Source organism: Dendrobium catenatum, unplaced genomic scaffold, assembly GCF_001605985.2.
Source record: "Dendrobium catenatum unplaced genomic scaffold, ASM160598v2 fragScaff_scaffold_133, whole genome shotgun sequence".
NCBI lineage: Eukaryota > Viridiplantae > Streptophyta > Magnoliopsida > Asparagales > Orchidaceae > Dendrobium > Dendrobium catenatum.
The window spans coordinates 6205046-6217767 of NW_021318595.1; the positions used below are offsets into that span (position 1 = coordinate 6205046).

The window sequence follows — 12722 nt, forward strand, 5'->3', positions numbered from 1 at the left end:
ATTTAATCTTTTTTTTATATTTCAATTTGTACATTAATTAAGCCAAAAAGTTGTTCTTAGAAATTATTTGTAGCTAGTAACTGATGTAATTAGTTATTTATTAATTGCAATGTATTCTTAATTAAAATTAAAGTTAATTATCAAATAATTTAAGAAATTAGTTATTTATTAATTACATTATATTCTTAAAAGTTTAATTAAATTAATTTATTACTATGCTATATTTCGGTCTGTTCTCCTGTTCCGCGGTCTTCCTACTATAGCCGCAGATTTGCTAGGTTTGCTTTTCGCCACTGTTCGTTGCTCTTCGACGTCGCCTCCTTCGCGTAACAGGTAGAGTTTCGAACGGTCGCTAAATAACTTCTTCGCCTCCTTCGACGGCGTTCATTCCTGTCGGATCCGAACTCACACCTCCTCGCCGTTCGTCTGTTTGATCGGAAGCAACGGCGACGAGGCGAGCTTGCTCGTTGCGTAGCCATATTTCTTCCGTTCGCGCGCTTCTTCGGCCAAATCCCGTAAATCCACCGAACTCCCGGATTTAGTAATAAAGCCGGGATTTAGGAAAAAAAAAAAAAAAAAAGCGAAACGGAGGATTTAGCTTGCTGCGAGATTCAACGAGCAAAAAGATTTTGCTTGTTGCCTAGTCATATTTGGCAGGATTTAGCATAAAACCTGCTCAAATACTGCATAAATCCTGTATCCAAAAAACTCTAAAAAAAATTTTAAATACTTTTTTTTACTTAATTATTAATTAATATCGATTGAGATCGTTCTTAAAATAGTGGATTGCCGTTCGTCTTGCAGGTGTGGATCACTTGGGGCAACAATCTGCTACTGACTAGAACATTAGAAGAGCGGGCGAAAGCGAAGATTCGTACCGCAGCATCTCCAGTTCACTACTCGTTCGGGACGTCCTTGGAGCCAAAAACTCCATCACGGCCGCCGCTGAGGGTAAACCTAGGAATATATAGGTCTAAGAAGAGGAAGAGGACGCAGTGATGATGGATTCGAGTCTTGAGCTTCAGGAATCCGGTTGGGAGGAACTAAGGAAAGAGGCAAGGAAGATCGAGGGAGATCTTGACATCAAACTCTCTTCCTATGCCAAACTGGCGGCCAGATTCACGCACGCTTCAGGTATTTCGCCCTTCGCTTTCCGTCTAACAGATCTGATCTACAAGTTAGTGTATGGATGAATTTGATGTGGCTAGAATTGGGATCCGAAACTCTCCCTCTTCCATAGTTTCCTGGTTTTCATCTGCCGCTGCTTCACATTGTATGTTTAATGTAGCCGTTTGGGAGACCATTCTGTCGCTGGTAAATTGTTAGATTAAATCGGCTACTCCATACCAAATAGTTTGCGACCCGCAAATAACAGAATCACATATTTCAAAAATCAACTTCATTCTTCCAAATTTGTCATTATATGTTTATATTTTCCTTATACTTTTTCCATGAAGTAGGCTTTATAAAACTGTTTAGCAATCAAATGTAGAATCTGAGTTAATCTGAGAAAACTATTAAAGTTTAGTTTAAAGTAAGCTTCTGCCAAGTAAATGAGGAAAGATATGATCAGTAGTAGTTTTCCGACATAGAATTCATTTCATACGAAGGGAGTGGCGCTGGGTTGTTTGATTGTGTCTTTTGTGTAGTGATGGACACGTGTTGGGGGGTTGGGTTGGTGGCTAGGTGTTTGTGGAGAGTTTTGGCTAGGGTTTATGATGATGGTGGTAGGTTACTTGATGAACGAATAAGAGGAAGCCAAGGTCCTTTTAACACCAGCGTGAAAGGAATGTTTTGCCTTGATACAGTTGGGGCAAATGCAAAAGTGAGAAAATCTTCAAGTTTGAGAACTCCAAGTCAAGAGAGAACTTTTGTATCATTCCTTATTGGTCATGATCGCTCGAGGGGAATATAAGAGGTTTGGGTTGAGAGTAAGAGGGATAGGTTAAAATTGTTACTACGAGAAAGATTGAGGGAGCTGAGAGCTGAGAATAAAAGAAAAAGGAGAAATGGAGAGAGTATGATTGTCATCCATTATAGGAGCAGAAGAGGGATTCTTTGTAAGCTTGTATTATAAACATTCATTATCATTAAGTAGAACTTTTACGCCCTACTCCTATCTATATAGTGGGCTTTAAAGCAACAAAGAAACAACTAATGAAAGAAAGCTGTTGAGAGGTATTCTCCAAATAATAGAAGTCGTCATGCATGAAATCCTCTTAAATAAGAAATTATTCACGACAATATATTATAACAATAAAATAAAATTAATGCGTGAAATCCTTTTGATGATGGTGGACTGCATCACCTTTCATGCTATTCATCTAGATGCGAATATAATTGAGAGTGTATACTAACATGCAAGCACAATATAAAAGTTTATATTGATTGTAAAATTTTAATTATTTTAGTAAATATTTGCTTAAGCTTAATAACAAAAGACGATGTAAGATAGATCATGGTGTCCCTAAGCATGTTATCTATGTGAATATAACAAGGCCTTGAGTTAGAGATAATAGTGTCATGAGATAATTAACCCAATTTCTTTGAATGTCATAGATGATGTTAATGAAGGGTTAACATGAAAATTGGATGATGTGCTAGATGAAGTTGATGAATTAGTGTTTGGTGAAGAGGAGTTGACCTAGGGAACTTTTCTAATGGTGTTTATAAAAGAAAATACAAGTTTCAAGATCTAAAGGACACGAAAATGAATCATCATTTTAATTTTCAAACAAGCAAGAAATGATTAGGATGATGAAGAGGATTATAATGCGTGAGATAATAACGATGAAGAAGATGAATCTATTTTGGTTTATGATAATCATGATGAATTTAAGGATGAGTAATTTAGTATTTGAATTAATTATTGGTTTAAATATGTTATGTGTACAAGTTTTCTTTTGAAAGTATGTACTATTATATTTCTTTATGAAAATCTAGCTCCATTTTCTTTTTCATTTTTACTTGAGTGTTATGTCTTACGACAACTTTGATAGTTTAATCTATCAATTTAAAATGCAATGTGGTTTTTTTGTTCATCTTCAGTTCTTCACGTATATAAGTATTAGCATAATTTCTCTAAAAGTTATGAGGGGGTTTCAGCAAGACCCTAAATGATCAATTACTTTGGAAAATGATTAGTATAAGGCCACCATGGAAGCAAAACAGCGAAAAACCTATAAAGACAATAGATATATGCGAGGGCTATACAATTAATGAACACCCTGCTAGTGTAAATGTCAAAAGTTGCTATAAAATAAAAAGCAAAATGCATGGAGTGACATAGTGTTGATGGTAACAAGTAAAACGCACCCTTTTTAAAATTTAAACAGTATTATATTTTACTGTTGTGACATTTTTTAGAAGTAAATTGTATTCTTATATTGTTGAATCATTAATAAAATATTCATAATTTTGTATGGTTTAGGCTACTTTATAACACTGTGTCTTGGTGCTTTATGGATCCTAGGAACCCTTTTTCCTCATTGTGGTATTCATTAATAAAAAATATGATCTTTTCATAATTGGAAAATATAATCCGGAAGTTATCCAAAATGATTTATGCATAATTGATTTTGCATTTCAAGTAGCAGTCAACAAGTTGAATGGAGGAGGATTGCTAAAATCAATGCCAAATAGCTAAGGATAAAGCTAATATTGTTAATGATAATTTATGCAATTATACTATAAATGTAATATTTATAAATTATATGGAGGTCAACTTTATAGTCTAAAGGTTTTCACTTGAGTAGATCTAAAATTGAATATATGGAGTGTAATTTTAATAGCAATAGACTTAGTGAGGGGATTGTGACTTTGGGCGATCAAGTCATTAATAAGAGTACATGTTTTAGATATATTGGATCTATTGTTCAGAGTGATGGTGAAATTGATGGGGATATTATCAGCAGAATTCAAGTTTGATGGTTGAAGTGGAGGAATGCATCGGGCTTATTGTGCAATAGAAAAGTCCCCCTCAAACCTAAGGGAAAATTCTATAAGATGGTGGTGAGACCTGCAATGCTTTATGGTGCCGAATGTTGGCCATTAAAAGAGAAGCATAATACTAAGTTAAGTGTTGCAGAGATGAGGATGCTTAGGTGGGTGAGTGGCTTGACCCTTAGAGATAAGATACGAAATGAGCATATACGTGAAAAGGTTGGAGTAGCTTAGTGGAAGATAAGATTAGAGAGAGTCGCCTTAGATGGTTTGGTCACATTAAACGGAGGCCTTCCGATGACTCGGTTAGGAAAGTTAAGGTATTAGATTTGACTTATGTTAAGAAAGGTAGAGGTAGACCTAAAAAGACTTGGTTAGAAAATATTAGAAATGATCTTTCTTTATTATATTTAAATGATAATTTGACTTTTAACCGGACTCAATGGAGAAAAGGGATTCATGTAGCCGACCCCACATAGTGGGACAAAGGCTTGATGTTGTTGTTGTTGTCTCTTTTCCTCTGTCATATTTCTCTCACTCTTCATTTGTTCTCTCTTCTACTCATCAAATTGATAATCAACCTTTGGTCCAATTTGGTAAAATTTTAATTGCCTCTCAGATTTGATAAATCAAGCCAAATTCAAGATTAATCTCATAATCAAAAGCCAAATTTAAGCTGGTTGGTGGAATACTGGGATTAAAACAACTTTAATCCATACATTCTTCCCATCGAAATAAATACAACCATATCTTTAATCCATATCTCCTAGCATAGCTTCCATTCATTAAATTGTTTTGGTTTGGTGCAGCTTTTAAACTTTTCATCATTCATTTTAACTTTGCATGCTACTAATATTACAAACATTATGATTTTCTTGGGGGGAACCATTTTTTATGTGCATTTGGGTTTAACCTTCTGAGAATTCATGTATGATTTCTTTAATTTTGTTAAGAATAAAGTTCTCATTTTCTACATATTATTATCATGTTTGAAGCTATTTGGATGTACTTATATCACTTTTCTTACATTAAAATGAAAGTTTGGTCTAATTTGGGCACTTTGTAGTTGTTATCTTGCATTTTTTCAGTTGGAGATCAAAGCTATCTTCTAGTTTATTAATTTTCATGCTTGCAGGTATTACGGATAATGGATCCCCTAATATTGGAGCGAACAGATCATGGACCTCTATGGAAATGGAGATAGAGTCCTTGTTAGAGAAGCTACTGGACATTAATGATTCCATGAGCCGTTGCGCTGCATCTGCAGCATCAACCACATCTATTACACAAAAGTTAGCAAGGCACAGGGACATATTACACGAGTACTCACAGGTAATTTCAGTTAATTTACTTTCATACTTGCATTACTTTTGAGCATTATCCTGGCAAGTGTTTTCCTGTCTATTTCAGAGATTTTTTTGTTAAATGTAGAAAGTTAAGTCTAATGAAAACATGGAATTTATGTTATGTATGAAAATGAGGATGCATTTTGGATCACTAATAGTAACATTACAAAATTTGAAATTCAAAGTTGGTAGGCCTAAACAAATTTTGCAAATTGGTCAGAGGGCGTAAAAACAAATTGTGGTCAACAATAAGTGGTAGACTATAACTTATCACCCAAAAAGCCATGGATATTTTTGTTAATAATGTTGCTCTTATGAGATTTATTTGTTTCTGAAATCATTTTATTTTCTTTGTATGTAACACCAAAGTGGGAATATACTTTGTCCACATCTTAGGAGTCTCATAATATATCATCTCCCGTAAAGCAATATAGCATGGGTAGAGAGACCCAGACTGTTTAAGGATCCTTGTATCCTTTTTCGGTTGTTTGCTCATTCTAAACCAAATTATTTACATTCCAAATTGTTGTTTTTTGTATTATTTCATTTTTTCCTCTTTTTGTTGAAGATGATGTGAAACCTTTTGTTAAATTGTGTTGTCTGCCTTAATGGAACTAAAAATGAACACGTCTTGAAGAAGAAGAAAGGCCCTACGATGCTGCTTTGAGACAGGTAGATAGTGACAACGAGCCCAAACGATGGTAGTCAATAATCCTAGGAATGATATGAGAGAGTAGTCTGAGTAAACTCAGACTATTGTGCTACCTTGTTGAGGTTATAACATTATTAAATTACTGAAGAATGTCGGTGTAGCAAAGCTAGCTTGGCCTTATGATGAAAAAGACTACAATGGGATGATTGCTCACTTTAAAAAGTAAGGAAGTTTTGCCATCTTTCATCATAGAGTCAATAAATGGAACTCCTATACTATTGAGGTGGAAAACTTCTAATACATGATTTATGAGCAAGCTTGAAGTGATCCCATTTGAGGAGTTAAAAGCACTAAAAACCTATATGTGTACCCATTCATGCAAGAAATGCTAAGGGATCCCTAGGTCGTGTTGATGTGAGCTGGACATCATGCTTACTTTCATAAATACTTGGTGCATCTGTGCTAGCACAACTTGAGTAGAATAAATTGTCTTTACATGAGTGATTTAAGTTGTCAGCAAAATAGTCCCCATGAGAAAGACTATTTTGCCCAGAAAAAACAAAATAACAAAATAATGTAGCTAGAAAATCCACGAAGAACATCTCATTAATTCCCCGAGCTAAAATTGAGTGCATATTCATCACTAACTCAGGCTCGAGCATCTACCCCGCAATTTTCATAGTCAAGGGTAATCTAGTACTGAAGGCATTATGAAGTCCTACAATGAGTAACACGTGTTCCTGTCATTAAAGACTCTCAGTATATATTTTTAAAATAATAAGTCCATGCCAATTATTGCCCCTTAAAAGGTGATGATAATTAGCCAAGGTTTTATGTAGTCTAGATGAATATATAATTTTCTTCTCCAATGTTGACCGGTCATTCAACAATTGAAAATCTTATAAAACGTGTGAACATATTCCTCGTAAGTATCCCCTAATATGAGTAAACTGAATATAGCTTGGAGTTCTTTTAAAATGATGGTCATCTCATGCCGCTCTATCCAACAAATATTTATGGTATTATCCCAATGCTCTGTTGTATCTTGGATCCAACAAGGTGGCAGGTTATGATAACCAAATATAGCTGCATGGATCGCCTGATAAACGTCAACACTCTGAGCATCACTTATTACCCGAGGAGGACTCTCAAGTCTGGAATCATGAATCCATTCATTTGCTTTATGTTTGTAACAAATAGTAGCTCATAAGCTGAATGGCACATGTGCTCTTAACATTATTTGTAGCTGGTTATTCTACATCCTAATCGACCATAATTAAGATTATTAGTAATTCTTTCTAGAAGATTGCAATCTATATGTTTTAACTTTTAAGTAATGAACTTGTTGGTAAGGTTGTGTCCCACAGAGAGGTTTGAATCTAAGTCACTCATACGAGGAGAACGAGCAATTATCTCATCATAGATGTTTCTATCAGTCATGCTAAGATAACAGGATCTCACATGCAAGCTAATCCAGAGGATTAATATCTTTGGATCTCTGTCTAAATGTCCTTTGTAGAATTTAATTTGTATCGGGTATCCAACATGGTCAAATCCACCTGTATATGTAATGTTAAATAAATTTTAAAAAAAGGGTTAAACAGTGATAGATAAAATATATATTATAGGTTGAGTTATTAAATGACATATAAATACAATAATATAGATTGAGTTATTAAATGACATATAAATACAATAAATAATGGAGGAAAGCCTTTTATTTAAATCCATAAACTTAACAAATAACTTTGCAAAAAATTATTTTCATAATGTCGTGAACATTTTTTTTCTTGTAAACATATTAGTTGCAAATCGATGTGACTGTTAATGCTATAAATAATTATTACATATGATTAAATATTGCCACCCAACGTGATCTAGTCCCGTGATCATGTTGTGTTAACCAAAAAAATTTTGATGTTAAGAAAAATTGTTTTTGTAGTTTTTAAAAGTTTATTGATTTAAAAATAGGGCTTTACTCTGTAATCCTCCCTTTTCATATTTCATTTAATAATCCAATTTAGAATTTTGCATGAGTCAACAAATTACTTAGTAAATGAATTAATTACCTAATTTTTGCTATTACATTTATGCATATAAATTCCCCCCTTCATCCTCTCCCTCAAGTGAACGTGGTGTGTGATTATAGGAATATATTCATTTTATTGGTTGCATATGCGTGTGTATATGCATTATGACATATACTTATTTCATTCACCTTAGTTTACCATGTTGGATGCTTGATATTAAACAACTTACAAAGAAGGACATATGGATAGAAAATAAGAAACTTGGTTCCTTTAGATTAGCTCATATGTGAGTTTATCTTAGCATTAAAAAATGCTAATGGATAGGCAGATCTAAGAAAGGATTTTTGCTCCCTCACCTCAGATGGTTTATATCTCCTATGGAATATGACCCTGCTAGTTGGGCCATTACTACAAAGTTATGGCATAAGTATAACAAAAGGAAAAGCCTAAAATAGTTCCCTGACTATTAGTAAATCCTCAATTTAATCCCAAATTTTAATAATAACTTAATATAGTTCACCGCCATTAGAATATATTTCAATTTGGTTCCAATGCCAAAAGAAGTAATTAAAGTTAACCCGAACAATTAAATGTGAGGGCATTTTAGGTATTGGGGTGTATGTGAAATTATATTATTATTTTTATATATTTTATCATTCATCATATTAAAATAGATACACAAATGAAATGGAAGTTAACCACATTTATTAATTATTCACTCTTATTGTTTAGTTGATCAACTTTTATTTTCTAGTTATATAAATATGATAAATGATAAAATATAAAAATAGTAATATAATCCTCATACTCCCTAATATCTAAAATACCCCCACATTTAACTAGTGGGGTTAACTTTGAATGACACTTTTGGCATGAGAATCAAATTAGGATATTTTTAATAGTCGATGAATTATATTGGGTTATTATGAAAGTCTGGAACTAAGTTGAATATTTAATATGCAAATGCTAAAAAGAATTGATTATAATCTTTGTTTTGGCAATCATGATTTATTTCATCTAATTGTGAATAATATTGATGGCATATGTGTCGTTTAATTTTTAAGTTGTAGCTTGCTTCATTTTGAATAAGAGAAATGGAGTCGTGATATCATAATTGGAAGTCCTTGGGCAGTAAGTGGTTAATTATATTGATCACATTGTGTGCTCAGAGTGCATCTTTTGACATTGTCGACTTTCATGTGTCTCGTGATCAATGAGGATGATGGCGAACTAACACGTCGTGGGGACCAAGATTGAAACGTCTTGACCACAATCAAAGTCATTCAAATATCGCTTGTTCACAAAACTGACAACATCGACGCCCCAGGAGTATCAAATTCACTAAAATAGCACCTCCCTTGCACAATTCGATTGGATGTGACAAAACGATGAACAATGATTGCGCGTTGCGTGAAAGTGGCTTAAGCAATGTTTGTTATTTCCTATCTCACACTTTAGATTGCTTTTCTTTAACCAAGAAGATTTCTTTGGTGCTTAGAGTTGCTTCCCAGGAGTCATTTTATGTTATCTTTGACGATGCATGGACGAAATAATTATTCAATATCCTAGCAACCGATATGATTTTATGGACTTTCTCCATTCCATATGCGCATCATTATACACGTTTTGTTCATAACATATTATATTTAGTTGCTAGCAAATATATCAAGAGAGCTGCTCTTAAAAAAGCTTCAGCATGCACATGTTTGAAGGTTGATATTAATCTTACAAATTAGAGCATTATTGATTTTTATCTATAATTGATGTGGCTATACGTAGAAGGTTTTCAAGTTATGTCCATATGATTGCCCGTCTTATTTTATCTGACTTCAAAAATAAAGTTCAATGTTATTTCTTTGTTGCGGAGAATAATGTATCTCAACTACATTTGTGACTTCTTTTTCATTAGGCCCGCCATTTTCATTTCACATATTTAAGTTATGATATAGTATCATGCCTACAAGCACAGTCCAATTTGGCTTGTTTTTTTAGTCCTTCGTCTGACTGGCTTTGAATGTGACCTTGGTATTTTAGGAGTTTCGACGGACCAAATCAAACTTGAATTCCATGAGGGAGCATTCTGAGCTACTCAACTCTGTCAGAGATGACATTAGTGAATCGAAGGTGATACAAGCTTCTGGATCCAGTTTATCATATCACAAAATTAAACTTTGTTTCTACTTCTAAACTTTATTTTCTGTTTAGGGATCTGGAAGTATGTCACCAACGATGCACCTTTTACGGGAAAGAGCATCAATTCATGGAAGTATAAACCTTGTAAGAGTCGGCTATTTGCTTTTATTATTTGATTACACTTCCATGATGAAGGTATACAACTAAATTTAGTTATATCAATTTCTTGCCTGAGATTTATGTATACTGCAGGGGTTCCAGGCAAAAGCCAACATTTTAATTAATTAAATGCATCGTTGCCAAGAAGCAATAATCCATCATAGATATATATTTGACCCAAGCTGTCTAATTTACAGTTTGAAAAATGTTGCATGGTACAAAGTATAAATAATAGTTACGTTTATTTAATGGCTATGTTGCACCGATACGGATACAGCGACACAGATACGACACGATACGGATACAGACATGTCAATTCTTAAAAATACAGGATACGGATGCTGCGCGATTACGGCATTATAATATATAAATCATACATAAAAATTAAGATTGATGAAGTTATACATATTTCTATTTCCATTCTAGTAACAGTTTGTCTGCCATTGACCAAGTTCTTCTCTTTTAGATCGATGAAGTTATAAACCAGGCCCAAGCTACAAGATCAGTTCTGGGTACACAACGAGCTTTCTTTGGACATGTTCAGGGTAAAGTAAAGCAATTGGGCGATAATTTTCCGAAGATCCGTGGCCTATTAGGTATCCCAATATCTTTTCTTCATAGTCTTGTTTTAGCACTATTAATTAAGAAATTTTTTGAGTAAGGTTAGAATGATTTTACTCTCGATGGATGAAATCATTGGATTTTAAAACTCATCTTTTATCTAATTTGGTTCAGGACATTCTAATATAATTTGTATCCCGTAATTAATATCTAATCAACAATTTGTGCTTATTATTATCATTATTATTTTTATTGAAGGTGCAATCAGCAGGAAGCGTTCAAAGGACACACTCATCCTTGCAGCAGTTATTGCAGCCTGCACTCTATTTCTGATCATCTACTGGCTTTCAAAATAATAGAAAATATTCAGTCATTCTCTGCTACAAATTAAAGGTTGGGAGCAGATTATTTGTTTATGTGCTCTTGGTTTCTTGCCCTCAGCCCAAACCTAATTTCTGCATCAAAACTTGTTTTCCTGACTTGCTATGGTGTATAGAATCTGTTATTAGCTTTAGTTCATAGGGATTCTGCAATGCAAAGATTTATGGAGAGATTTTTATTTTTCCAATGAAGTTGATTATTTTGTAACGGTGCACTTATTGTTTAAATTGCTTATTCCTGCAATTAAGATTCACACCAAATGTAGTGTACACATTAAAGATTGTATAAGTAAAAAAAAATATTATATTTGCATAATAAATTAATAACTTTAAGGCTGATCATCATCATGTGTAAGGGCTTAGTAGTCACCATCATTATTAATCTTAAAGCTCAAGAGATCATCATCAATGTAAGAATGCATCAAGATTCCAACTTTGGAGTGATCTTCATGCATGGTCATGAGCTAGGTGGTGCCAACTTTATATTTTTAATTGGTTTTCATGCAAAATTATCACGAGCTAGCTAATTAAATCAATCTCCACTCGAGTCGGCTCATTTGTTTGGACCTAAAATTAATTTGGGTTGTGAGCACCAAATAGGCATTTTAAATTTGTGATGCCATTACAAAGTGCGACATAATTCATGGAGCAATTCATCTTCTAACGTAACAAGTAAGTTTCTAAAGATATTTTTCATTTGTAACCGCTCAAATTCTTAATTATTAAGGTTTTGTCCACTTTGCCCTAATGACTTCATGATTTTGTCCCGTGGTGTAACTTCCAGGAGGTCACCCATCATAGGATAGCTCCCACATGAGCACATTTTATCTTGAAGTTTCTTAAAGAAATTCCAACAATAACACTAAAAGGCGCATCAATATTTAAGGGTTTAGATTCTTTCTACTTTAAGGGTTTCATAATCTCACATACTTTAGTAACTTACATCATCATCAATATCCTTATCTTATTATCATCCACCAGGCATATATGATTATAGATGTGACCCCCTTCAAGTTCAAGTGGTGGCTTTCACCATGTAGTTGTCCCACATAAGATTTAAAAGGTGGCCCCCATTGCATAGAACTTTGTCTTATAGGACAATTAATTCCCATCTGATGGCTTGTGTATTGCTTTGATACCATTTTATAGAAACCTAAACTCATATATATATATATATATATATATATATTGTCTACTTTGGCTTAATGACCTAATAGTTTTTTCTCGTTTGTGTGACTTCTCAGGAGTTCACACATCCTATGATTTTTCTCACATGAGCATGCTTAACCTTGAAGTTTCTTAATAAAATTATAACCATTACACAAAAAAGATACATCGATATTTAAGAGTTTAACTTCTTTCGACTTAATGGGTTTCACATCATCTTTCAATAAAATAAAAACAATTAATTATAATTTTATTTGTATTTCTTATAAATACCTAATGATGGTGAGGGTAAATGACATATGGTGATTGTTTGTTTACACGCCTAAGAGGAGGTGAATTAAGCTTTTGAAAA

The 12722-nt window shown here is 33.5% G+C and overlaps 1 protein-coding gene across 2 annotated transcripts; it reads left to right on the forward strand.

Moving 5' to 3' along the window:
• The first annotated feature begins 227 nt into the window (after positions 1 to 227).
• LOC110114904 (Golgi SNAP receptor complex member 1-2) lies at positions 228 to 11447 on the forward strand. 2 transcript variants are annotated; one of them, XM_020847945.2, is made up of 7 exons: positions 228 to 333; positions 805 to 1134; positions 5078 to 5274; positions 10005 to 10094; positions 10176 to 10247; positions 10729 to 10858; positions 11082 to 11447. In XM_020847945.2, exons 2-7 carry the CDS (start codon positions 999 to 1001, stop codon positions 11177 to 11179), a joined length of 723 nt encoding a protein of 240 aa, XP_020703604.1. In that variant the 5' UTR covers positions 228 to 333; positions 805 to 998; the 3' UTR covers positions 11180 to 11447. The 2 variants fall into 2 exon arrangements, with proteins under 2 accessions (XP_020703604.1, XP_020703605.1); XM_020847946.2 differs by lacking the exon at positions 228 to 333 and adding an exon at positions 341 to 515.
• The last annotated feature ends 1275 nt before the right edge of the window (positions 11448 to 12722 follow it).